This window comes from Artibeus jamaicensis, unplaced genomic scaffold, assembly GCF_021234435.1.
Source record: "Artibeus jamaicensis isolate MK-2021 breed Jamaican fruit bat unplaced genomic scaffold, CSHL_Jam_final scaffold_660, whole genome shotgun sequence".
Classification (NCBI taxonomy): domain Eukaryota; kingdom Metazoa; phylum Chordata; class Mammalia; order Chiroptera; family Phyllostomidae; genus Artibeus; species Artibeus jamaicensis.
Window position 1 is genome coordinate 6769648 of NW_026522052.1, and position 27985 is coordinate 6797632.

The following is a 27985-nucleotide window of genomic DNA, read 5'->3' on the forward strand; positions in this document are numbered from 1 at the left end:
AAGACCGTGAATTCCTTGCTGGACACACACTTCTTAATCTGTACAAGCATGTCAGTGCTGGTGCAGAGTAGCTGTTCAATAAATACTTGTTGAAGGAGTTAAAAGAAAAAGAAAAAAACATAGAACCAAGACTAGAGTGACAAGACTTGTATTGACTAGTTCAAGCTTCACGTTCTTTGCAGGATTCTTACCCTTTGTGTTTAGCCGTAAAGTCGGGGCCTTCCATAACCTGCCATTTTTCTCTCTCCCTCATCATACAGGTGTCCTGTTGGCATCCTCTTAGGGGGACTCAGAACACCTGGTCCCAGCTCCCAGCTGGGCCACTAACCAGCTTCCTGATTTAAAAAATAAAAATCACCTTTGGCTTAGCTTTGTCACTTACCAGCAGTGGTATTACAGTTCTCTGAAATTTATAATCAGGAGATGTTTAACACACCAAAGCTTGTGAATTATTTGCAAAAATACACGTTAGAATTGCATCTGTACAATAAAGGCACTGTTGTTCACTTTCTAATACGAAAGTTCCTGTTTCTTGGGAGGAAAAGGGATGTGTTATCAAAAGCGGTGAGTTTTGCTGGGTTCATACCATCCGTGAGGCTACTTCCTGTCCTGCAGCTTTAGGGTCTCCGATTTCACTTGGAGCCACAGAGAAGGCTCACCTCATTTCTCTTTATGGAGGGTACACGCCCACACAGACTTTGGCTAATTCAAGGAGCAGGCGCAGGTGTGGAGAGACGCAGTACAGACCAGCATGAGCGTTGCAGTGGCCGCGACAGGCGGCCCCTGGGGACACTCTCCCTGTTTCTGCTCAAATGGACGCCATTTATGACCAATGGCTGCTTCTCAGTCCTCGTCTGAGCCACTCAAGAGGGCCTTCTGGGCAATGTGGTCTGACTTCAGCTGCTGAATCCCAATGATTTCTCCTTCCCTGTGCTTCTTTAGCCAAGTGAAAAGGCTGTAGGAGAGAGACAGGGAGACAGACAAGTGAGCCCCCAAACTCCCTACTTGTTCATCCAAGAATGTGCGGGCATCTGATCGTTCTTAAAACATTTCCTTTATGTCTCTATCAAATACGAGATTGCATGTCTGACTTCCCAGCATTTGTTGGTAGATGAAGACACCATGATTTAATACTTAATGTTGTAACTGAGACTAAACTTAGGTCTCCCACTTTTTTTTTTTTTTTTTTAATTTAATTTCACTGACTGGGCAGTAGAACTAAAAAAAACTGTGACCTATGAACTAAAACTGTTGCCTCTGTGGAGTCCCCTCAGGGCGAAGTGTGTCTGCGTTGGGTAGGGAAATCAGGGGCCAGGGAAAAGGGTAGGGCAGCCACGGCACAGCGGAACTACTACCACCTTGTGCCGAAAGTCACTCTCGCCCTGTGGGCCGTTTGACAGCTGGGAGAAAGGCAGGCTGTGCCGTTTCCTCATTGGGTGACCTTGACCAAGTTAGTCCTTTGAAGCCTTGGTCTTCCCATCTGTAGAATGTGACCATGCATATTTCACTCGTAAAGTGATGCAGGTTAAGCTGGGTAATATGCCAAAGGGGCAAACTAAGTGCATAGGAATTACACTATTATCTCTGAAGAGTGCTTTAGAGAGAGCACTTGCCACCTGCGTTACCTGATTGTCACAAGGTCTCAGGGACAGGAATCTGTGAGGGGCTCTAGGTGAGTGGGGGACAGAGCAGGCACTGCAGTCTGGGGCTGAAGCCCAGTGCACACTGTCTCCTTCACATCCCTGGTCTGCAGTCCGTCAGAACTGCCTCTGCAGCCTGGCTCTCCCACAGGTTCCCGTACCAGTCAGGGCCTTGACCTTCTGACAGCCTCGCCACCCTCACTTGTAGGTGTGCGGTTGCTTGCACAGAACTTGGCACTTAGTTGGTACCAAAGTGGCAGAAATTACTACTCAGCTATGAAAGGGGGGTCCCTGGAAATGACGCTGGTACAGTGTGACACACCTCAGGGGCAGAGGGTTGGTCAGGATGGGGAGACTGGACGAAGGTCATCTTGTGGACATACCAGTAGACAAGAGAGTAGTTGACGGCCACAATGCCAAGGGCAGCCAGGTAGTGCCAGCAGAAGCACATGGTGATGAACATGAGGTTTGAGTGGTCGTTCTGGTCCCATTCTTGTTCTCCAAAAGGCGGGAACAGCACAAACCCAATCTGGTGAAATATACAGAGAAGTCAGCCCTGTCGTCGACGCTTCCTTCCTGAGGTCACCAGACAGGATGTTCCCCAGCACCTCATTTCCCATACCTGCGTTAGCACAGAAAGACCTTTTTGCACAGGAGAATGACGAGGTTAACTCTGGTTATAGGACAGGCTTACTGCAAACCAAACCTCAGGTGGACGGGTGAGCAGGAGGACCCTGTGGACTGTGTCGGTGCCTCCGACACTGGGGCGGGCGGGCAGGTAGGGCAAGGTGCACCCTGCCGGCTGTGTGTGCGGCACAGATCGGGCTCATTAACACACCCACAGGGCATTCGTGGAGAAAGTTACACGGCCAGGGGCAGGCAAGGTACGGAGCGTGGCCTTCTGAGCCCACCCACGTGGCGTGTTAGTGCTGCATCCTCGGGACTTCCCCTCAACCCACACAGCGTTGGGACAGCTACCTGCCAGAACCAGGAGCCTTGAAGGATCGTGAGGGTGGTTCGGAAAAGCTCCAGCACAATATTGTCCCGAAGAATCACCTCCACGAAGATACTGAGAGCCCCTCCGAACACGGCACACAGCAGGAGGGAGTGGATGTACTGGTCCAGCGGCGGCCGGTTGTGGACGTGGTGGTAGAAGAGGAAACCTGCCGAGAAGCCGGTCACGGCCGTCAGAGTTGCCCATGTCTGCGGCAGAGCGCTCGTTCTGCACTTTCTCTGTTACTAGAATTTTCTCAAAGCCGGGTTTCTCAGTACTTGGAAAGTGAGTTTATATAACATTACAGGACAACCCATAGGCAGATGAAACTCAGTTTGTGTGTGTAAAGTGGGTGTAAGCAGCACAGGATATAGTTTTACATCTCTACAGAATCTGTGGCAGGGTTCAAGACAGGATGGGTAGGTGAAACGCTGCTGACTTACGGCAAATTGTGTGTGTGTTTACTTGAAATTCCGTTTTGCCCTCACTCACCTTTTTTCAACTCTTCCTGAGGTACAGAAGTAAGTGAAGTTGTTGGATTACATAATGCTTTGTGCCCTGGCTGGTGTGGCTCAGTGAATTGAGTGCCGGCCTGTGAACCAAAATGTCACTGGTTCGATTCCCAGTCAGGGCACATGCCTGGGTTGTGGGTGGGGTCCCCAGTTGGGGGTGTGTGAGAGGCAACCACACACTGATGTTTTTCACATCTATGTTTCTCTCTCTCCCTCCCTTCCCCTCTCTAAAAATAAATAAAGTCTTTAAAAAAATGTAACCATGTCTTTTTTTAAAAAATGCTTTTTTATGACCCATTTAATATGAGTTCTATTGGGAGATCTGTCCTGGCCTCTGGGTGAGTCTCCTGTCTGTGATGGGGTCTAGACAGCAGCACTGCGGGGTCGGGGTGCAGTGGGGAGTTTCTCTTCCCAAGCCACAGGGAGTCACACTCTTGCACAGTGGCATTCGCCCCGTCTCCGGACAGCTGTGTGTTTCTGTGTAGGTGTGCACACAAGAACTCAGTGCCTGAGCGGCGGAGGGTGGGGTTTGTGCGCTGTTAGCCGGTGGCTTTGCCTAAAAGCCTTGTGCTTTCATGTGCTGCTTTATGAAGCATGTTGCCTATACCATCCAGAGCATGGGGCCAAGCCTGCTCAAGGTGAAGGTCAGAGATTTGCATTTTTCCGGGGCGGGATAGTATATTTGCAATAGTTCAGTCTACTGTGCCCCAAGTCCTCATAATCACAACCCGTCGGCTTCTTCCTTCTCCCCTCGTTACCGCTAGATTACCTTCATTGAATGTCGCCACAGCCATGACCAGTCTGTCAAGTCCCAAGGGGATGTGGCTGAAGAGATAGGTGAGCATGTCGGTGAGTCCTGAGACCGCAAAGAATAGGTACATCGTGCTGTGTTGCCAGTTCATCAGCTTTATCCACTGGCTGTCCGAGTACAGGTGGAGGTGGGGCCCATCCGGAACAAACTGCTCTGCCAGGATCCCTGCAGGGAAATGAGGATGGAAATTGAGGAGGGAAGAGGCGTTCTAAGACAAACACATGACTGTGAAAAACAAGCCCGAGTCACGAGTGAAGTCAGGACGGGGGTGACGCTGGCCAGGGGTCCGCTGGACCCACCCTGCTGCTTCGGTGCAAAGGTATTTCCTGAGGAAACTGCGTAGCCTTTGTTGCTGTTGTTCCCTGCATGGGGACCCATGGGGGGCGGGAGAGAAGCAGCAGAAACGTAGCCGCACGGTTTCACAGGACACCTGTCCAGTAGCTCAGACGACAGTAAGGCATTGTCACTGAAGGGAGAGCATGGCAGATAATTTCATCTCGGGGCTCCCTGCCCCAGTGAGCAGTGAGAGGAACCATTAGGTCGAAAACAACAGGGTCTGAGCCGACAGACAGCCGGGTGAGGACCCCTGGCCACACCTGAGGGAGGGAAGCAGCCCCCAGGTGTTCCTGTCGGGGCAGACGTCCCATGAGCGCTCTTCCCAGGCCCCGCCTGGGCTCTGGGCTTGGCTCTTCCCATAGCTTTGGGTCTCGGTGTCCTAAGCACTTGATCTGGGCACTTTTGACCACACTGCATCTTAGGAGAGGCCAAGTTTAGCAACTGGGACCAGAAGGTGGGCCACGGCGGTGGTCTCAGTTCTCACCCCTTCTCCTGTCACCTGCTGTGGCAGGCAGAAGATGTGCCTCTCTGTGCCTGTGCCCAAAATGTTCACGGGGCCTAAAGAAATCCTCCAGGTCAGGATTTTGGCCCCCGTTCCCCAAACACTTGCGCTCAGACCCAGCCCCTCTCTGAATCTACGTGCGGAGGGTCGAGTTGGGGAAAACAACCCAGGGAAGGGAGGCCCCAGTGACACTAGAGTGGAAGGCCCGTGAGAGCAGAGGCTGTTTCGCTCCCCACTGTAACCTCAGCACGTACGCCAGGGAGTTCCCGGCACATGGCGGGAATCCAAGGAATGATTGGCGGATGACTATTACTTTCACGCCCTTCCAGGGCCTTCCAGGACCGAGATGCTGTGCTTCCAGCTTTACTTAGGCCGGGTCGGTGCTGGCTGCACCACTTCTGCCACATGGTCCCCGTCGTTTCTCAGCTCCAGAAAGACGAGAAAGCCTTTCTGCGGCCCGCGTGGCTGTCAAGTGGGCAAATCCAGCCGGACCGGGCAAACCAAGCTGTGTACTTTTGCCAATTCCAAGAGAAGCTACTGTTACTGCTTCAGCTCCTCCCAGAAAACTGTAGGCCAGGGATGGTAAGTGACAAATGCACGTACGGAATAAGACCCCCATGGGTGCCGGTCATTCCTTGAGGACCATGGGTAGAGGGAACAGATGACAAATGGAAGTGGGAGGGTTTGTTGGCACGAGGCAGGGTGAAGGAAGATGCCCCCCAACAGCCCTCTGGGGGCCTGTCGGTCTCTTCCACCGTCTCTCTCACTGGCCTTGCAGCATGAACTCCCCTCTCCATACTTGCTTGAGATTTGGAGAGGGAGGACATGCCCATGAGTAGGGTGTTCACTCTTGAGATTCTAGTGGAGAGACAGTTGGGAAAAAAGGGGCGGATTTTCCTAAAACTAAACTTCATTTAGTACTTTCTCATCACTCATGCTTATTCTTTTGTTTTCTGTTCTCTTGTCTTTTTCATAAAGTATGTTTTCCATCCTACGTCCTATACCCACGCCCTTCCAGGACCGAGACTGCAGTTCATCTGGTAGTTTTCCGCAGTGCGCTCAGATGCAGCGTGCTATTGACTGATAACGTTAAAAAGCTCAGCACACAACCCCAAATCCTTTTCCTTTCATCTCCGCCAGTGGGAACATTCATTTCACAGGGCCCAGAAAATGGGTTGCAGGTTCTGAGTATGATGGGGACACCCCCTGGACCAGGCGGCCTCTGTTCTTACCAATGACCGGAAGTAAAGTTCTGATCGCAGCCTCAATGATCTCAAGACGCTGATAGTGACGAGCCAGCTGGTTCCTCTTCCCCTTTTGATGAAAATACTTCAGGGGGTACTTCACTGACCACCACAGCCCGACTATCAGGAAGAGACTCCCTGGGAGAGCGTGGCCCTTGAAGTTTGCCATCGGGGCTCTAAGATGCCTGGGAAAGAGGAAAAGTTGTTAGGCAGCCGAATAAAGAAGGCGAATGGATATCGTGGCAGGAAATGGGGTGCACGACTGAGGTTCCAAATCGGAAGCGGTGGGACGAAGGATGCGCTCGTTCTCATAAAGCATAGAGATGCTGCGTCACTGCAGGCTCCTCTGCAGAGCGAGCCAATGCCAAGTGGATGCCGCTGCCCTGAGGCTTTAAACACATGGGTAAATAAAAGGGGCAGGGGAACCGGAGGATCAGTAAATAATGATGTCAGGGTAGAAAAGCCTTCGTAAACATAAAGGAGGGAACTAGAAAACGTATTCACTGACACCGGCATTTTCTAGATCAAAAATATCAGAAAGCAAACCAGCAACGCCAGGGTCAATGGGTATTTGTGTTGAGAAGCGGAGCTGGTGCCTTGGAATAATAATACGCAGACTATGACCTGGTGAATGAGAAGGAGCAAGCAACCCACACAGTTGGCAAGGAGCTCCCTTAGCATCCCAGCTCCCACCTTGGGGAAGTGAAAACCACAGGGCCGTTCTGACCCAGGGCACAGTTTCAGTACTTTCACAACAAAGGCCGTAGCGTCACAGGCTCATTACTCCAGACAGATCCCAGAAACAGGGACGGGGGTGGGGAGGGGCAACGAGCTGGCAAGGGCAGCCTTCCATCCCAGATCTTGGGGAGCAGGGCAGAGAGGGCAGGGGAGCAAGCACCTATTACCTTTAAGGTGGCGGGGTGGAGATCACAAATTTTTGAGGGCCTAACTCTTAAGTGGCTATTGTAAAAGGTAGCTTGGGAAAAGCAAAGCTGGAATTGGGAGCAGGAAGCCTAAACTCAAGGTCTGGTCTAAGTGTCCAGACGTGGTATGAGCAGGGCAGTCATCACATAAAACGTGCAGGCAGCAATATTCTCTTAGCCTTTGTAGATTAGTGAGGAAGAAGACCACGGAAGAATGAGCAAAGATGTGAACACAATGCACAAATAACGTAAACGGATAATAAATCTCACAGTGACTAAAGGCATGCAAAGGAATGTACAGTCTCATTTTCACCTAATTGGAATATATTTTTAAAAATTAGAGATTTGCCGTAGCTCTAGTATAAATGAACATGGCCAATAGGATTCAAATTCAGTAAAACTCAAAATGGTTTCTTTTATTCTATTTACAGTAGCAAGGCTATGGGATCCAAATTATGAGTGTTATCTAGACTTTATTCAGAAGGAAAATGATCACTTTTTCCCTACGGTCGGGATGGGGCTCTACAGAAATGGAGGGTGGGAGAAAAACAGCAGTGGACGGTGATCTAGAAAACAGCACTTAGGAAGAGAGAGCACCAGCGCCAGCCCTGGCCATTGGGGTGTCCCTGTCCTCTGGCACCGGGTCCCTGTCAGCGCTGCTCTGTGCCTGATCCATTTGCAGTTGCAGTATCTGCCCTTCACCAAGAACTTTCGCAAGCTTTCCAAAATGCTTATGATTCTTAAAATGTCAAATAGCATTTCTTCACCAAAGTTATAGCATACACATTTACCGAAATCATTAGTTTCATTTTTACTGCTGTATAAATCCGAAATCCTTTCCAGGGCCCACACGATCCTGTGCTCTCCCCCGGATCTCTCCCACCCGTCTACCCCTGCGACGCAGGCCCCCTTGGTCGCTCCAGTCACCATCCACTCCTGCCTCAGGGCCCAGCACCATTTGTTCTTCCCAGGACAGTTTTTCTTTACTTGGCGCTCGGCTCAAACGGTTCTTTCTTCTCTGGCTGCTTTATGGAACATAGCAGCCGTGTGCCCTAAAAGTCCTCTGTGCTCTCCCAGTCACCCCTCCCCCACCCTTTCCCCTGGCAACCACCAGCCCTGTTATTGTCTCCATCGTTTGGCCTTTTCCAGAATGTCATATACACTTGGAATTATACACTATGCAGGCTCTTCAAGTTGGTTCATCTCTCAGTAATGTGCATGTAAGTTTCCCCCGTGCTCTTTTTTTTTTTTTTGATGGCTTGATAGCTTATTTAATTTTAGCACCAAATACTATTCTGTGGCCTGGATATACCACAGTTCATTTGTCCATTCACTTACTGAAGGACATCTTGGTGGCTTCCAAGTTTTGGCAGTTGTCAATAAAGCTGTTACAGAGATCTGTGTGTAGGTTTTTGTGCCGACTTGAGTTTTTATCTCCATTGGGTAAATACCAAGGAGTGAGTTTGCTGGATCATATGGCAAGAATATGTTTTGTAGAAACTGCCAAATTGTCTTCCAAAGTGGCTGTACTGTTTTGCATTCCCACCAGTGTGGACGCTTATTAACCTGACAAGCTCAAGGGAGGCTTGAGAGGCAGCCCGGCAGACTCAGAGACCGCAAGCCACCACTGCCAAGGACGGGCTGCAGTGGAATGTTGTTAACTGAAAGCAGTTTCCTGGCAGGCGGTCCTGTCGTAGGCGGGTATTTTTCCCTGACAAAGGTCAGTCTTTATCTTAACTGAGCCTATTATCTTTTTGCATCTATGATAACATGTCTTTGGAATGTCAAGGTGAAGTCCCTTTTTCTGAACCCCTTGGGTACAACCACCTCACCAGAGCTGAGACTACAAAACCCCTCGTTGTCATTGTTATCACGCTAATTGTTGACTGTGAATTATCCTGTACTCACCTTTGTGAAAGAAGAATGTGTCTATGTGATTTTACCCTTTATCCAGCCCCAGACGTCTCCAACCCCCACCCCGCTTTGCTTGCACCGCCTCCCTGACCAATGGACTTCACATAACCCCCTTTTGTCTCTTCCTTTGATTGTAATGTATCAAATGAGGTGCTAAACTGCCCTTCTCCGGAGCATTATCTCCAGTCATTGAGGTTTTGCTTCCCAGCAACTGTGGTCATTTGGGCTCAAATAAACTCACAAAAATTCTCTGTAGGTGCCAATGTCTCTTACGTTGACGTTAGCTGTGCATCAGAGTTCCCCGGGCCCCAGATTCTCACCACAATTCGGAGTTGTCAGTGTCCAGGGTTTTGGCCTTTCTAATAGGTGTGTAGGGGTATCTCCCTGTTTTAATTTGCATGTCCCTAGTGACATAGGATGTGGAGCACCTCTTCATGCTTACACTTGTATATCTTCTCTGGTAAATTGTTAAGGTCTTTAGTCCATTTTTAAGTCAGATTATTTTCTTATGAAATTTCAAGAGGTCTTTGTTTATTTCGGATACAATCTTATTTATTTATTTATTTATTTATTTATTTATTTATCTACTTATAAAAAGATTTTATTTATTTATTTTTAGACAGAGGGGAAGGGAGGGAGAAAGAGAGGGAGAGAAACATCAATGTGTGGTTGCCTCTTGCATACCCTCTACTGGGGACCTGGCCTGCAACCCAGGCATGTGCTCTGACTGGGAATCGAACTGGCAACCCTCTGGTTCTCAGGACAGCACTCAATCCACTGAGCCACACCAACCACGGCTGTCTTCTAATTTTCTTGATTTTTGTCTTTTGCCAAGCAGAAAATTTAATTTTAAGTAAGCCCGACATATTTTTCTTTTTTCACGGATCACGTCTTTGGTGTTTTATCTAAAAAGGGATCACCATACCCAAGTGCATCTAGGTTTTCTATGTTATCTTCTAGAAGTTTTATAGTCTTGCATACTACATTTAAATGAATGGTCCATTTTGAGTTAATTTTTGTGGTAAACATAAAAAAGATTCCCTCTCAAGGTCAGGCCTGTTATACTCCTTTGTTTATCTGGAAGTGCAGAAAAACCAGCTTTGCAAACCCTCCGTGCTCTTCCCCATTTTTCTGAGGACTTCCCCACATACAGGCAGCGTCCTTATCTGCTTGCACGTCCACACCTGGCCCCCCCTTCCCTCTTAGCTGACTTGAAATTCACATCTGTAGGGCCTGCTTCATGTCCGTCAGAACTACTTTCAAATTTACCTATGCTGCTTGGAGGCCAAGTACCTTGACCTCATAGGGGAGAGGAAAGAGGGACGGAGATTTCTCCATAACAAATTATTAACTTAGTTTATTAGATTGGCTACGTTATACAACATGTGGTAAAGATGTTAGGATGGTTTACTGGATAGGTCAGTTTTTATGAGGAGGCACAAGGCAATAACTAACCTCAAATGAACAATAAAAATTCAGATTCAGGCCTTGGTTGGGCGGCTCAGCTGGTTAGAGCGTTGCCCTGATACACCCAGGTTGTGGGTTCAATCCCTGGTCAGGGCCCGAGAAAGCATCAGCCAGTGAATGCACCAATGAGTGGAACAGGAAATCAGTATTTCTCTCTCTCTAAAAAAAAAGTAATTAATTAAAATAAATTGAAAAAAATTAGACTTCTAATAATTTGGATAACAATATTCAAATAGGCTAAGTCCTTGAGAACTCTAGCGTGAAAAAGCAACTTAAAAGCATAAAGAAAGCAAACACTGAAGGAGTGAGCACCCTGGTGTACACAGAGTGGGGTGGGCGTTATACGGTAAAAACATTGTTCTGAGGAAGACATTAGAAGGTGCCTCCGCAAGGATAAATCTCCTTTTAACTTTTAATACATTTACTCCTTTCTGATATCACATGAGACAGAATGCGGGTCTGGAGGGAGGACTGAGTATTTTGGAGAGGTAGTAGCTTTGAGTTAAAGCTGGCAACAAGAAGGCCAGTGGTTTGGTCAGATTTTCATTTCAAAGAGGCCTCTAGGAAAGGATCATAATTTGAGTATGATATTCGATGTGCTTTTCCTTGTATTCCTTGTTTTCAAACATTTCCCCTACATACGTTCTCTCTCTCACCTGAGGTAAGTGAAAGGGAAGACAAATGAAAGGTGTTGAAAAAGGAGGTAAGAGTCAGGAAGAGTGGGGAACAAGGAAAGGAGAGGAAAGAAGAGTCACAAAAGTAAATAGCAGAACCCTGGCTGGCGTGGCTCAGTGGGCTGGAACCTGGTCCAGAAAACGGAAAGGTCACCGGTTCGGTCCCCGGTCAGGGCGCCTATGGGAGGCAACTGATCAATGTTTCCTTCACACGGTGTTTCTCTCTCTCCATTCCCCTCCCTCTGAAATCGATAAATACCTCCTCGGGTGAGCATTAAAAAAAGTCTTTAAAGAGAAGTGGAGAGAGGAAATGGTGCAGAGGAGAGGAGAAATCATGGTGGATGCTATTTGTCTGGAGTTAAAACTAAAACTTCATATGGCACCTTTTGTTTTAATAAAGCCCATATTTCCTCTTACTCTGGACGAGGAGAGTAGGAATTGTAAAGGAAGGGATGTACGTAGATGAGTGGGAGAATCAAAAAGAAGCAGCCGGAGAAGTGAATTTTGTTTTCTGCCTACGTTGAGCACCCGGCACTCTCCAGCCACAGAACTGAGGACTCGACTGTCACAGCGGGGCGGGAGTTAAAGCCCGTGTCTCCCAATTTGCGATGACAGCATCCAAAATACACGGGACTTCCAAATCACACAGACGACCTGGGCTCTACTGAGTCCCAGTCGTGCCTTTGACTTGGTGAGTGATGGTTTGTCTTCCCACGGGGTACTAAGCAACCGTTAGATAGAGTGAGTTGGAGCTGTGCCAGCTGTTCTGGAAGGCTCCTGTGGGTAGCGTTGGCTGAGACAAGATGAAAACCACCTCTTACAATACGGCCCCACGTTGTGTGGCAGTGAGGACGTCCTGCTTTTATATATACATACGAATGTGGGTATCGATCATATGAACAGGGAGGGAAAGCAATATGAAGCGTCCTTGGAGAGCACTTCATGCTGTTCATTAACCATGTCTGGCGCTCTGTCTCCTACGCACGTGGCGAGACTGCGCTTTGCGGCCCTCTTGTGATTGGGCGGGGTCTGGTGAGCCGTGAGCAAGAATGACTAGTTATTTCCGGGCTGAAACACACAAATGCCAGTTCAGGCTCCGCCCCCTCCAGAACACGCCTCCCCCTGCGACGTCATTATCGGTGGTCTTCACGGCAGCTCCTCGGTCAGTCTGGATCCCAGAGCTCATCAGCCTCCATCCCAGAGCCCAGCGACGCGGAGCAGAGCTGCCGGGGAGCCCGGGAGATCACAGGGCGTGGGGGGAACACACAGCCGAGCTGAGGGCTCTTTCCGTTCAGCACAACCTGGTGTGCTCCGAATGAGGCAGAAATGAACCGGGTCGGCTCGTTCCGGCTGGGACACTTGGGCTTCTGCAGTGTTTTTTTAATTTTTTATTTTAAGTATAGAAAAGCCTGATTAAATCCAAAGAAGCAGTTAGGTGCCTGAAATGGTGGAAATTGTACCAAAAATGTGCCAAAGAAAATTTTGGCAAATCCTACCTGGAACTGCCCCGAGTGCCTGTTTTCCCACTTGACGTCAGATCCACACGTCTTCTCCTTTGAATTGGTGCTCAAGTTCTGGCACTGCCGCCCTCCCGCCCTGTCCGATGGCACAGCCCGATGAAAACTCAGGCAACTGCTCTGTCACATCGCACGGGCCGCGTGCAGGTCCACTGCTCTCCAGCAGTTCTCAGCACGGTCACTGGGAAGCCTTTTGGGTTGTCACAGCTGGGGGTGGAGGTGCAGTCACTGGCACCAGGCAGGTCAAGAGCAGGGCGCTGCCCACCATCAGGCACAGAACAGTCCCCACAACAGAGAATTCTGTGGCCCTGAATCTTTATTTATTTCACTTCTTTATCCTCATCTGAGGCTTTTTTTTTTTTCCATTGCTTTCAGAAAGAGAGGAAGTGAGAGAGAGAAACACCAATATGAGAGAGAAACACAGACTTGGCTGCCTTCTCCTACACACCCCGTCTGGGGATCAAACCCGCAACATGGGTACGCGACCTGACCGGGAATCAAACCTATGATGCTCCAACCATCTGAGCCACATGGGCCAGGGCTGCAGCCACAGACCTTGATAATGCTGAGGTTGTGAGATGCTGCTCTGCTCCAGACCAGCTTCCTACCCTCCCTTTTTCCTGAAGGAAGCAGAGACCAGGCTGCCTCCCTTTTCTTGTTATTTATTTGTGTCACTGTTTATCCTCGGGTGTTCTCCCTTCAAAACTGTGTGTGGGGAGTAAGCCCGCCTCCCTAGTTTTCTTCTTTGTTTTCCATATCCTTTTAAAAAATGACAGCTTTATTGAGATATAATTCACATATCATACGAGTTCCGTAAAGTGTAAAATTCAGTGTTTTTGAGTAGACTCCCCGAGCGGCGCAGCCGTCACTGTAGGTCCACGTCAGAACACTCTCCTTGCTCACGACAGGGTACCCCGGCCCGTTAGACGCCCCCCATTTCCCCAGTCCCCTACCGCCCCCTCAGAGCCCTGGGCGAACACTAATCTACTTCATCTGTCTCTGGAGTTGCCTGTTTGGGACACTGCGTGTAAACTGAATCATACACTATGTGGTCCGTTGTGACCAGCTTCTTTCCCTCAGGGTGTTGTCAAGTTGTTCCCGTGTCCTGGCGCGCACTGGCACCCATTCCTTTTCAGGACTGACTCTTCATTGCAGGCATGTCCCCTGTTTGTTGGTTTGCTAGGGATGCTGTAATAAAGCGCCCGATTGGGTGGCTTAAAAACAGAAATATTTACTCCCAGTCCGGAGGCCAGAGGTCTGATCAAGGTGTCAGCAGGTTAGGTTTCTTCTGAGGCCCCTCTCTCTGGCTTTCCAGGGCCGTCTTCTCCCTGTGTCTTCACAGTCTTCACATCACTGTTCCTTTGCCTGCGCCTGTGACCTCTTGTCACCTGGACACCTGCCCTGTTGGGTCAGAACCCTCCCTAGTGATCGGCCTCATTGTCACTTAATCACCTTCTTGAAGACTTTATCTTCAAACAATAGAGTCACATCCTGAGACCCTGAAGGTTTGGGCTTCAACAGATAGTCTCGAGGGGAGGGGGACATAATTCAGCCTGTGACACCAGATCGTGCTGATCCAGTCATCAATTACCTGACATTTTCATATACTTTTATTCATTTGATTATTACATCACTCCAAAAGACAACTGGCAGGTGTATCAAAAAAGATAGTTTAAAGGTCTGAACAACCCTACTAACTCTAATTTTTGTTCCTGGGACAGTTTTTCCTAATGTGTGTGAAAGGCACCCTTGGGTGGTTTTAATATTTTCACGGAGTGCGCAGTGTTACAGTACAAGGAGGGCTGATTCAGCTTGGGGGAGACAGGAGAGAGATTATAGAGGGACGTGTCACTAACGCTTCCTTGAAAAACGAGTCAACATGGGCAGCGTGGGTGGAGCTCCAGGCAGGGCAAACAGTACGTGCGAAACCTAAGACTCGGTTGCAGCCAGTCACCCTTGTGGCCAGAGCTGAGCTAGATAATGGCGCTTAGTCCCTGTGCCCTAACATTCCCAGCTTCTTTCCCAAAATGTCATTCTCCCCTGGGGCGGACTGCGTCAAACCCTGAGGCTGTCTTAAATTGGGAATGAACAAAACAGCACGCTTAAAACCTGAATCAACCATACACGGTAGTCCCATGTGCTGGAGATCTCTGGGAAGGGATTAAACCAACACACAAATGGGTCCAGGGAAGGTGGAATTGGAAAAGATAAAGTGAAGTTTTACATTACACTTCATTTACATTTTACATTACATTTACATTTACATTTACATTTCGGGTGCACTCTGCTTCTTAGATTTCCCTAAGGGAGACTGGGTTCCTGAAGTTTCCTTTGGAGGGAAGCATAGTCACTAACAGGGAGAGCGTGACCTAGGGAGTGGCAAACCCCCATTCCGATCTGGTTTGGCCACTGCAACTGGTAAGGCCTTCCACAAATTCCCTAACTGCTCTGAATCTCAGCACCCCGCCCAAATCAGGGACAGTCACAGCTGCATCAGAGGGATCTGGTGAGGATTAACCGAACATGCCTGCGGCTGTCTAGGATGAGTGTTTTAATAAACCCTGGTTTCCTCTCTGGTGCTCGTATACCTAGACCCACAGTTCACAGGGGAGAAACCTGGGCTCCTTCCTTAGAAGTGTACGCATTGAACTGAGGCTGCTGTCCTTTGCTTCTAGTAGCTGCCCTCCCCCCAGAAAGCAGGAGGAATCACTGTTAAACCTTTACCTTCCAGAACAGTGGGATGTGTGTTTGGTCAGTAGGGAAGTAGGTTATTGGGAGAATGCGGCATGTTATTTTACTGTCTGAATCTGTCCTTGCCAGCAGAAACGCTCCGATGGTTTCTGGCCTGCATCGACTTTGGAATGCACCCAACCCTGCCTGACCAGGCTTTCTGTGACTCTGCAAACGAGGGCCATCCCCCTGCTTCTTCCTCCAGCTGCCTAGTAGCAGAATGCAGAGGACACACCAGGAACCCTGCCGGAAGTCCTCTGTTGGCTGCAGGCCGGTGTGACTGCAGCTTAGTCCTGAACTTCCAGCAAGGTGTGTACGCCTGCTCTACAGGCCTGCAGTATTAACTCCAGTCCAGAGCTGTCTTCAGGATTTGTCAGCTGCTATTGTCAGTGTCATTTTCTCTGTAGGCGTAAGACCTACAATCTGGCGTAAGTTCATGATGCTACTGAACAAAATTGCCATGAATGAGAGCTCATTTGCCTCCTTGGTTTGGTTCCTCAGCAAAAAATGGTCCCATTCCTGCTTTTTTTCTTTTCGTTTTTTTCATGTGAGCATATTAAATACGCAACTCTATGCTGGGTGCTAGGGAAATAATAGAACGAAGAAGGAATGGTCCCTACACTCACAGAGTCTATAACCTAGTAGAGAGCTATGTACATGTGAAACATTGCATGTCGTGATAGCAGTCCTTGTGGATGTGGAAGAGTGACTATCTCTCACCAGGGAATCTGAGGGGGCTTCCCAGAGGGGCCTGGCGTTTGATCTGGGCCTTTCCGGTAGGTTCTTTCATGCTGTCGTGAAAATTAGGCACTCTTACTGGAAACTTGAATTAAAGACTGAAGAAAAAAGTCCTGGCCGGTGTGGCTCAGTGGACTGAGTGCTGGCCCAAGAACCAAAGAGTTCAATTCCTAGGGCACACGCCTGGGTTGTGGGCCAGGTCCCCAGTAGGTGCACCCCAGAGGCAACCACTCATTGATGTTTCTCTCCCTCCCTTCCCCTCTCTCTAGAAATAAATAAATACAATATTTTTTAAAAGATTGAAGAAAAAAATCTTGTCTAAATATAATTACTTCTCAAGATCTAATAAAGAACACTGGCCTCTGAGTAAGAAGATCTGGGTTCTAGTCCAAGTTCTGCTATGAACTCGCTCTGTGACCTTGAGCAAGATATGTGACCCCACAGATCATAATTTGTTGAATGGGTAGTTGGGAAAAGGTAATCTTCAGGGCATTTCCTAGTTCTAAAATACCTTTCTTTCTTTGCTCCTATCATATTACAAAATGAAATGAAATGAAAGGAAAAATGAAAAGAACTTGGTGTAAGTTCAGGCACAATGTGGGGGAACGGAACGCAGTGTGTGGAATCAGTAGCAAAGAAGCAGTTCCCAGGTGCCACTTGGGCAAAGGTTGGAGCAAAAGGGGCTTCACTGGACCTGACAGGTTGGCTGACTTTTCAGGCAACAAGGGAAAAAGGTTTAATATGCATTTCCTTCTTTCTCTCCTCTTAGTGAACTTGTTTAGCACTCAAATCAGCAAACAGGACAGATGCTGGGCCTTCCGATTCACTCACCAGCCCCTGTCACATGCAAGCTGTTCCATCCATTTCCCATAGACTAGTTTTCTTTTTTTTTTAATTTTTAAAATATATTTTATTGATTATGCCATTACAGTTGTTCTATTCCCCCCTTCATTCCCCTCCACCCTGCACACCCCTCCTCCACCATTCCCCCCCTTTAGTTTATGACCATGTGTCTCAAGTTCTTTAGATTCCATATTTCCCATACTATTCCTGCCCTCCCCATCTATTTTCTACCGACTGTCTATGCTACTTATTTTCTGTACCTTCTCCCCCCTTTTCCTTCTCCCACTCCCCTGTTGCTAACCCTCCATGTGATCTTCATTTCTATGTTTCTGCTCCTGATCTAGCTGTCCTCTTAGATTACTTTTGTTTTAGGTGTGGTTGTTAATAACTGTGAGTTTGCTGTCCTTTCATTGTTCATATTTTTTATCTTCTTTTTCTTAGGTAAGTCCCTTTAACATTTCATATAATAAGGGCTTGGTGATGATGAACTCCTTGAATTTGATCTTATCTGAGAAGCACTTTATCTGCCCTTCCATTCTAAATGAAAGCTTTGCTGGATAGATCAATCTTGGATGTAGGTCTTTGGATTTCATGAGTTGGAATACTTCTTTCCAGCCCCTTTTTGCCTGTAAGGTCTCTTTTGAGAAATCAGCTGATAGTCTGATGGGAACTCCTTTGTAGGTGGCTGTCCCCTTATCTCTTGCTGCTTCTAGGATTCTCTCTTTCATTTTAATCTTGGCTAATGTAATTATAATGTGTCTTGGTGTGTTCCTTCGTGGGTTTATCTTCTTTGGGACTCTCTGAGCTTCCTGGATTTCCTGGAAGTCTATTTCCTTTGCCAGATTGGGGAAGTTCTCCTTTATTATTTGTTCAAATAAGTTTTCCACTCGTAGCTGTTCCTCTTCCCCTTCTGGTACCCTATAATTCAGATGTTGGAATGTTTAAAGATGTCCTGGAGGTTCTTAAGCCTCTCCTCATTTTTTTGAATTCTTGTTTCTTCATCCTTTTCTGTTTGGTCATTTTTTCTTCCTTCTGATCCATTTCCTTGATTTGAGTCCCAGTTTCCTTTCCATTACTATTGGTTTCCTGTGTATTTCCCTTCATTTCAATTAGTTTAGCCTTCATATTTTCCTCTAATTTGTGACTAAAATCAACCAGTTCAGTGAGCATCCTGATCACCAGTGTTTTGAACTGTGCATCTGAAAGTTTGGCTATTTCTTCATCGCTTAGATTTATCGGCTCTGGGGCTCTGAGTTGTTCTTGAGCCATGTTTTGATCTGTTCGTGCCTGTTACGTATGAGGAGAGGAGCCTTAGGTGTTCACCAGGGCAGGGCTACCCAGGTCGTAGTTTTGTGACACTGTATGCGTGGGTGGGGTCAGAGAGGGACAATAGCGGTCCCCTCTGCTGCTTCCTGCCACTGGGGCCTGCGCGGTTTGTTTCACTGCTCACTCCTTCGCCGGTTTATCTACACGTGGATGACCACAGACAGCCCTCAGTGGGTCTGCTGCCTTGCGCCCTCAGTGGGTCCGCCCATGGCTACTCCACACCTGGGATCCACCCATGGCTGCCTGTACGCCTGGGTCACACCCCCGGGTCGGTCCAGTGGATCTTTACTGCTCAACCCTGCTCTGCTGCTGGCTCTGCCCCTCTTACCGGTTTGGCTGAATAATTCGTTGTTGTCAGACTTCCATATAGTTCAATTTTCTGTGGTTTGGCTGTGTTTTTGTTGCTAAAACTTTGTTGTTTTTAAACTTGGTTGTGTGAGAAGGCACAGTGTTTCCACCTATGCCTCCATCTTAGCGGAAGTCCTCCCATAGACCAGTTTTCAAAAACTCATCACTCCCTTAACCTGAGTTCACTCATCTCTGGGTGGAGCTTTCCTCCCACTCATTAACATAATTGAAACTGTAAGGCATCACTCACCTCAATTTCCTCTTCCTCACCTACAAATTCATAGGTAGCCACACCCATTCTTCTCTTCAGAGTCACCGCTCCTCCTACAGGCCAATCCTTCCTTCAGCTGTGCCTTTGGTTGCATCCACTGCTCCTGTGCCCTCTGGGCCCCACTTCCATCGATCCTGAACGTCTCCCACCTTTATTGCCTCTTCCCGTCAACTGCAACTAAGCCTAAGACTTTGTCACACAAAACTAAAGAAACAAAAATCGATGTTGACCCTGGATGTCCTAAGAGCCACCATGCATCTCTCTTCCTGTGTACTATGTCAAATATAAAATAATACAACTAATGTACATCAAAGGTATAAAGAATAATTTAACAACTGTGTCCCATGTGTCCCAAAAGGGACCCAGCTTAAGACATAGAACCCTACTAACGTCTTGGGAGCTTCCTGTTGACCCTCTTTGATGGCCGCCCCCCAAACTTCCCCCTAAGAAGTAATCATCGTCCTGAACTGTGTGCCCACTGTGTGTTCAGCATCCACTTGATTCTGTGTTACTCTACTCTGCATCTGTTTACTACATCCGTTTACTACATTCGTTTACTACATCTCTTTACTACATCTGTGGTGATCTCCAAGCAACATAATTTGCAAGTTTTGAAGCTTCGTATATTTACTCAAAACATGTGGATCTTTGTCTTGCCATCTCTTCTAATCAAGAGTCAATAAGTCTTTGATCAAAGGTTTATTTATAGATAATGAAAGACAATTTCTAATATTAGAAGCTATTTGGAACATCATAAAATATTGAACTCAATTACCATGAAGTGAAGTTTTCTTTGGATAGAAAAGAATTTTGGTGATTTTGTATAATACAACAAAATATTGTCAAAGTCAGCTGAGTTTCTAGAAAGACAGTTTCTGTTTTTGTTCAGTCCTCCTTCTCCACTGCCGCATTGAGTTGGCCTGGGTTCTAGTCCAAGTTCTGCTACGAAATTATATTTGTAGATGTCAATAAGTGCCTTCCATATTGTTTCATCCAGTGGACATCTTTAAACTCTTATCTTAGTGGGCTTCATGCTATTGCCTCCACCTAGTATATTCTTGTCAATTTTCTCCCCCGGCTCGCCTTTACTGGGAAGCCCTCGGGGAACTGCGGGATGGGCCAGGAGCCCCACCTCTGTGCCGCCACGGTACTTTATATATAGCCTGATTTTATCGCTTACCTTTTCATATTACAATTATACATTTCCATGTCTTACTCACTCGATCTTTGGCTCCTCAAAAGTAGACCTTATCTGCTTCATCTTAAACTTCCTGTGGCTTAGCTTGACATGTAATAATAGTTCTTCACTGACATGACCTGATGCGGCTTAACCTTAATCCTGAATCATGAGGAAACTGTCTCCTAAATCCAGTCATTAGTAAGGTTGTTGCTACCATTGCTTTTTCATATACTTTTTAGAGCTACATGAGTCTTTGAAAGATCGTCTAACATTATGCTCTTAAACTGGTGTATGGGTAGGCAAAGGAATATCTGAAATCACAAGACCAATATAGAATAGCATCCTAGAGCATCAATTTCAGCTAAAGATTTTGGGGAAAACGACTTTCACGTTAAAACAGACTGGGATGTATTTGGGGGCAGCATACGTTTTGGAGCCTCGAGGGAGTCCTCAGCCTCCTCCCGGCTGCTCTCCTCCAAGCTTCCACACCATGGTAGCATTTGAGAAACACTAAACAGATCGTTGCTTTACACTGTAGTTTAATTGTTGTCTAGAGACTTCCATATAAAAATAAACAGCCCCAGTGAAACTAAAGCATAGAAACAGTCTCAAAAAACAGCCAGAAGAGAGAGATTTTTCATCCTGGGCTTGGATTGGGTGTGAAGAGGTGTCTGCCTGATAGGCAGGGCAGGTCTGAAATTAGTGCATCACTGTGCTTCGTACCCACTGCTCCAGATGTGGGATAAAGGCAGGGGAGAGGAGGCAGGCAAACAATGTCAAATAGAACAAGGAGAAGGCTTGGCTCAAAGTAGGGGCCAGATCAAAGCGAGTAGAAGGCAGTGAAGGGCAGTAGAGGTGAGGTGTGGAACATGAGGAAAGAAAAGATTCTGGATAGAACTGCAGTTAAACATGGGACTAGATGCAGGGTGTTTGGTGATGACCTAAGACATTACATCTTTAACAGAATGATATGGGGAGATTTCATGGCTGGAAATTGTTACCTGGAGTCCTGGTAGTTTGAGAACTTCCTAGTGTGTTTTCTTAGAGCTGTTGGACACATCGGCTTTGAGAATGAGGTCACATCATCCAAGAGGAAGTGACATAAAAAGATGGAGAAGAGCCCTGACTGGTGTGGCTCAGTGGGTTGGGCATTTCTCCAAGGGCCCTAAGGTCGCTGGTTCAATTCACATCAGGGGCACATTGATATTTCACTCTCTCTCTTTATCCCTCCCTTCCCCTCTCTCTAAAAATCAATCAATTAATCAATAAATAAACCTCTAAAAAAAGATAGAGAAGAAAGAAAAGACACAGCAAGGGGACAAGTAGGAAGGGCTAATTTAAAGTGGGTAATGGAGTCTATTTAATTTAAGCAACATTTAACCAGTTCTTATTATGTATCAGGCATTGTTCTTGGGCGGAGAATCTAGGTAATGGAGGAACAGAAATAACAAGACTGAACCCCAGCTTTCAAGGATTTTGCAAGTCTTCTTAGAAGGTGCCTGAGAAGGGAAAGTCAACAACAGAAAACCCAGTATCTAGCCTGCAGGCTCTTCGATTACGAGGTCTTCGAAAGCTACACCAGGAATCGTTCCTCTAACACCTACCACCCGGCGTAGTCGTGTGATCTAGAACTCTCCCAGCAAAAAGGAGTGAGTCAGCCCCATGACTTGGTGATCATAAGTCAGGGTGCATGAGGGGAAAATGATACGGATTTCGGAGTGAACTTTAAGGACAGAAATTCCCTTCCGGAGTCTTTTATTTTTATTTCTACTGATTCCAGAGAGAGGGGAGGAGAGGGAGAAGGAGAGGGAGAGAAACATCAATCAATTGCCTCTCGCAGGCACCCAGACTGGGGACTGAACCTGGGCACGTGCCCTGATTGGGACTCAAACCAGCAACCTTTGACGACTAGATGACATCCAACCAACTCAGCCATACTGGTCAGGGCTCTCTCTCTCTCTCTCTGTCTTTAATAGAAAGGAACTCAGTCTTCATGGAAGCCTTCTGACGGCCTCCATGCCACAGACAGAAAAAGACACACAGAGGGGCACAGAGGCACAAGACGCTTGCGAGTGGGCAGAATCGAGAACAAAATTCTGACTTTGAACCCGAGACTGCCACTTACCTGCCTTAAAACAAGAACCTCTACTAGTAAACAAATTATATACTAAATAAATCTAAGTTATTAGTGGCCTTTTCTCAAACAGGAATAAGTGGTTAGGGATAGGACCTTTCTAATGAGAAACTGGTCATGTCTCCAGAAAGCTGCTGGAGACATGATAGTAAGCCACCAAAACCCCTGCTCTGCCTGGGCACCTTGCAATGGAGCTTGAAATGCTACAGACAGCCTTCTAGCCACCATTCTTTTTTTAAAACATGCCATTCTTAAACATGGACATTTGAATAAAGCTCTCAACATGACAGACAGAAAAAACTAACAGAAAAGGAGAATTTGAAGATTAACAGACATTGTAAACTGCTGAATAAGACACAAAATATAGAAAAACATGGAGTTAATAGTCTCAGAGAAATATGAGAAGATACTGCATCCATGATATAAACACAGTATGCCATAAGATCAAACATTTGGAAAGCCCCTGCCCAAATAAAAGCCCCTGCGAATTAAATATTTAATGCTAAAAATGTAAGCATTTAATAGAAGGGGTGGAAGATTTATTAGAACTAAAAGACAAGGAGGGTTTTTTTTTAATGGTGCAGAAAATATAAGAAGCAGGACAGATCCAAGAGATCCGACTTCTAACTAATTAATGCAAGTTTCAGAAGAACAGAACAGAGGCAATTTACCTAACAGAAGACAACCACCCAGAGCTGCAGAGCATGAGTTTTAAATGGAAAAGGACCTTGAAGTATCTGGAACAACGACTGAAAACCTCTGTCGCCAACTAACAACATCATGAAATATCAGAACCTGAGAAATAAAGAAAACCCTACAAACTTCCAGAGATTACAACCAAATCCACGGCATCAGAACTGACAATGGCACTGGCTTCTCAACAGCGCTCTAAGAAGGCAGAAGAAAATGAAACAGTGCTTTCAAAATGCTCAGAGGAAGTTATTTCCAGTTAATAATCTCTAGCCAGCCAAACCATCAGCCAAGTGCGAAGGAAGAAAATTTGCATCTTGAATGCACAAGGTCTCAAAAAGCAGCCAGGTCTTGTGGGGCCTGAATTTTATATAATTTTGGGAGCGCTCTTTAAGGAAAAAAACTCAGAAACTTCCAAATACAAAACTGGGTGTGAAAGTGAATATTTACTCAGATTGGGAGAAGAGATCACAACAGTTGGAGCCATGCAAGTTCAGGACTCTTTCTTTTAAAATCCCTTTAGAAAATTTACCCGAAATGTTTCTCGGAGGCAGCCTGGCTTTCCCTCACCACCCCACAGCTCACGGCGGTTTCAGCCCTCACAGGAGCCCACAGTGCTGCTGGCTCCAGGACAAACCTGCCTCTGTCTCCACGTGCCTTTTCTCAGGAAGCTGTGCTCAGCAAAACCGAGGAATGAGAAGGCATAGAACCCCAGGCAGGAATCCAGTGCATTTCACAGGGTGGTCGCAAGGGGGCTCAGGGCGTCGCAAGGGGCTCGGAGAACGATAACTAGGCCCAGAGAATGGGGGCCGTTCAGGGATGTTTCCAAGAGAGAAAGAAATCAAACTGGTTATTCCAGTTTTAACTCTACTGAGAGGAATTTTACCATCCTGACAAAGTTTGAACAAGAGCTGGTAATGAGTATTCAAAAATCTAAGCAACTGAAGAAGATGAAGCAATCAATCACTAACTTCATGGCTCAGAAGAAGGTAGTACGTGAAAGGAAGTGTAAAAATCATGGCTTGTCATATAGCACAGTTGTGAATAATATTTGCAAAGTCATAATAATGTAAACAGTAAATAAACATGGCTATATAAAAAAAATAGAATATAACCATATTGGGACCTTGCAAGAAATGGAAGTGAATATGAGATAGAATGATAGGGTATAAAGAAGAGAAATCCTCAGCCTCCAAGGTAAGAAGTCAACAGATATTATCTAGAGCTGAAAAAAGAAAAAGAAATAGCCGGTATCACGTTGTTTGGAAATGTGGTGGAAAATAGGAGAAAAACATAGCCCAAAGCATTACACGTAGTTGCCTCTAGGGGGCAGCTCAGTGTACACTCCATAAAGACTCGAGGACTTATTCCTTCTAAAACTGTGTTTGTTAATACTGACCAAAAGAGAAAATGTAAGAAGTAATACCTCAAGCAGAATGATACAGAAAGTTGTTGGAAATAAAATGAGGAGCCCCTGCTGAAGGACCCCTAAGTCAGTGTTTTGAAAATTGGGCTCCTGCAATCACTCATATTTCAATCACCGGGAGTGCCAGTTTATTCCAGACCTAAAGAGTCAGCATTTCTTGGGGTGGGATTCCGAATCTATAATTAAGAAGTTCCTCTAGACCCACTGCATATCATACTTTTCAGTAAACCAAAAAACAGAATAAATAAACAAACAACCCACAGACCTATGCAGAGACGTAGAGTCAATGACTGTGAAACGTACTAGGGCAGACTCTGCTAATGCGCACCCAATCGATATCCGCACTCCCTTCTTCCTGATTAACAGAATCCCGCCCCCCCCCCCCCGCCTTGTTGTTCCGACAATGCACCTGACAAAACAGTTGGCTGTCGCAGGCTCCTTTACGGTTAGGAGTGGCTATGTGGCCCAGTTCTTCCGTGACTGAGATGTAAGAAGTGGACTGGGTGGGGCTTTCAGGAAATATCTTATTATTATTATAAAAAAGGACAGAGTCAGCCGGGACGTGCCTTCTGCCCTCCTGGGAGAGAAAGGAGAGGCGCCTGTCTCCCAGGGCGGGAGAGAGCGGTGTGGGGAGGGTGGGGGGTGCAGGGGACAGAGGCAGCGGTCCCAGCCTTGGACTCCTCAGCTCCAGGCATCTGGTTACTTCAGAAAAACAAACTTCTTACTAAAGTCGCTGGGGCAAGGTCGTCTGTTACGGTGGCCGAATGGAATCATAATGACATCTCACACATGTTTGAATGTTTATTTCCTAGATTTATCTTTTGAGGAATTTAATGTGCAAAGAATTCCAAATAATAACATGCAATACCTAGAGTTAATAATAGTTAATATTTCTTCATATTTGTTTTTAGATTAAAAAATTTTAATTTATTTATGTTTGTAGAGAAGGGGGAAGGTAGGGAGAAAGAGAGGAAGATAAACGTCGATGTGTGAGAGAAACAATGAAGGGGTTGCCTCTCGCTGCCCCCAAGCAGGAACCCAGCCCACAACCCAGGAATGTGCCCTGACCAGGAATCAAACTGGTGACCTTCTGGTTCGCCACAGGCCAGTGCTCAAGCCACTGAGCCACATCAGCCAGGGCTGGGCTTGGTAATCTTTAAGGCTATCCTCAGGTCTACAATAATTCTGTGACTACATTGAACAATGGTGGGCAGGAAATACACTAAACAACCACAACTCCTCACCCCCAAAACAAACAAACAAACAAACAAACAAACAAACAAACCCACCCTGGAGGGGGCTGTGGTATAATGGAAGAAGTTCTGCTTCGAGTTCTGGCTACCACTTAACAGATGCATTCGCCTGGGCCATGTACTCAATATCTCTAAGGTTCAGTTTCCTTATTTATGAGCTCGGCTATTACTCTTCCGTCCGAGTGCTGCTGTGGAAATCGCCTGTACTCTGTAAAGCCCCCTTCCAATTCAATACCAACGAGATACCGAAAATGCTTGTAATTTCTAAATCCTGCAAAGGAAATACGTGAGTGCACTTTGATACCTTCAGTTTAATTTTTCATCACATAAAGCTGACAGATCTTTTGAGTTTCCTTCCTCCTTGTGGCCCATTTTATTTTTACACAAGAGAACAGACAAGAGAAGCAGAAATAGCTAAAACTCAAATCATCCCTCTTTGCTCCTAGCCCCAGGAGAGGTTTGGCGGGCAGTTGAAAGGGACCTTGGGTTCGAATGAGTGTGGGATCGCAGCACTTACATTCACTGTTGCACAGTCTTGTGAATAATTCAGGTTTTGTTTTATGACCTGTCCACAGAAAAAAGTCTCGAAATGAACTGTGTCCACACAGTCATTAGTCGATGACACACAATCATAAAAAGTTTTGCAATAACAGGAACCTTGGCCCTGGGTGTGGCTCTGCAGATGGCAAAACCGCCCCTCTCCCCTTTTCCCAGCAGATGCGTTTATGGAGAAGAGATAGACCTTCGATTACAGCCAACCTAGCTAACACCTGTACTTTGACCAATTAAGCACAGCGGCCGAGGTGAACTTGAAGGTGGTGGGGAGATAAGAAAGACGTCTTTCTTCCTCTTTACCGATTTTGTCCCCAGCCCTTGCCAAACTGTGACTATCTCCAAGTCCTATTGGCTGAGATTCTGGAAGGGACACAACCAAGGAGGTTTTGGGGAAAATGCCAAGTGGAGAGAGTTAAATATTTAACTGGTGCTAAAGGGGATATTCAGTGGCACCAGCTACTCTGTCACAATCGACACCCACCAGATGGGTGAGGGAGGAACCCGCAGAATATAAGGAAAGATGTATCTGAGAGATAAGTAACAGGTGGTACTGTTTCCACCTCCTAGGGAAGAAGTGAGAGGAAATCAAAGCTCCTTAGAAAAGGAAATTGCACGCCTGGCTCTCAAAATACCAGAACAGATAACACACGACCAGAAATCACTCCTCACTGGTACCTCAGGCACTGCCCCCTGTGAAACCCCGGGCCGAGTTCGATAAAGCCGTCCTATCAACTCCGTATCTGTTCCAGAAACACTCCGCACACAGGGCAAGCGCGTCATTGTTAAGCCTACAAAGGCTTGGCCACAAAGAACTCAGTCGGAGGCGGGCTGGTCTGTATTCGCAGTGCAGCCCGATCCTGCCCCCCGCCGCCCCCACCCCCCACGGCGTTGCTCATCTGTTTCTTAGGAACACTAAGCCATACCACCCACTAAAATGAATGTAAAAATACAGGTAAATTTCTTAAGCCACTTGGCCAGTCAGGCAACGTGAAGAGTGGGGCAGGGGACAAGGGGTCAGGGCAGAGGAGGGCAGTGGTAGAAACGGAGGGACAGAGTGGGAGGGAACGTGAAGGAAATGGTCATTCTGTGACTTTGAGAAGGGGTGCCCCGCTAAATTTAAAATCGATCTCTTCCATAAAGACACAGGGTTCCTTTACTGAAACACAAAGGTTTCTTACAACTACAGCTGGGTCGCATCTCCTCCAGACCCGGGCAGGGTCACCTGACCTTACTTTTAGGTCCCACGCACACCTCTAACCTCACCTCCGCTCTTCTGGGGCCCGCACCCACCGGCCTGTCAGTGGAAGCGGGATAATGGCTCAGGAGACCATCAGTCAGTCGCCTTGGTAGGTTCCAGGCTTCCTGGCCGCAGGACGGTGTCTGACCGGTGACTTTGCGGATGGGAGCTTAACAAGGACAGGCAGCGGGGGTGTTAAGCCCACCGTCCCGCGCAGCCCACCGACAGCAGCTTTGGGCTGCCGGGCCAGACACAGCTATCACCGCCCGGGGCTTCTCTATTCCTGGGGGCGGGACGGACGGCAGGGGCTTCACACTTCTAAGCTCCTCTCACGCGGCGGCACCGGCAGCCGGACCAGCCCGGGATGCAACACATTCATTCCAGGGCCGCCGGCGATCCGAAAGGAGAGGGACGAGGCGGGAGCTTCTCCAGCCGGGAGCCTTCCAGCTCTTCCCGCCTGAGCCTGGTCCGAGCCTTCCACCCTCGCATCCAAGCCCCCTCCGCGTCCGTGCCCCTCCCCACCGTCCGAGCCCCCTGCCCACTGCTCGCATCTCACCTGTGCTGAGCGCCTCCAAGCAATCCGCTGGCCGCGCGTCCTGCGTGCTGGCGCCGAGGAGCAGGTGCGAGCGCCCCACCCTTCTGGGCCGAGCCACTAGCCCGCCTTCCCCAACCCTGCGCGGTTGCCGTGCCTTCCTTTTAAAAGCCTTCACTCTTATCCAC

At 47.3% G+C, this 27985-nt stretch overlaps 1 protein-coding gene across 1 annotated transcript; it reads right to left on the minus strand.

Annotated features, from left to right (window-relative positions):
• Positions 1-132: 132 nt before the first annotated feature.
• TMEM45B (transmembrane protein 45B) lies at positions 133-27948 on the minus strand. Its single transcript, XM_037134158.2, has 6 exons — positions 27822-27948; positions 6028-6224; positions 3916-4122; positions 2619-2803; positions 2024-2169; positions 133-955 (listed from the first exon to the last, which is right to left on the minus strand). Exons 2-6 carry the CDS (start codon positions 6206-6208, stop codon positions 844-846), a joined length of 831 nt encoding a protein of 276 aa, XP_036990053.2. The 5' UTR covers positions 6209-6224; positions 27822-27948; the 3' UTR covers positions 133-843.
• Positions 27949-27985: the final 37 nt, after the last annotated feature.

What these genes read in the sequence shown, in the direction of transcription:
- TMEM45B (XM_037134158.2), bottom strand. Translation starts at nt 6,208, where the DNA reads ATGGCAAACTTCAAGGGCCACGCTCTCCCAGGGAGTCTCTTCCTGATA. An exon ending in TGTGGCGACATTCAATGAAG is followed by an intron (nt 2,804 to 3,915) that starts GTAATCTAGCGG and finishes GCTTCTCGGCAG; the next exon opens with GTTTCCTCTTCTACCACCAC. An exon ending in AACTACTCTCTTGTCTACTG is followed by an intron (nt 956 to 2,023) that starts GTATGTCCACAA and finishes TCTCTCCTACAG; the next exon opens with CCTTTTCACTTGGCTAAAGA.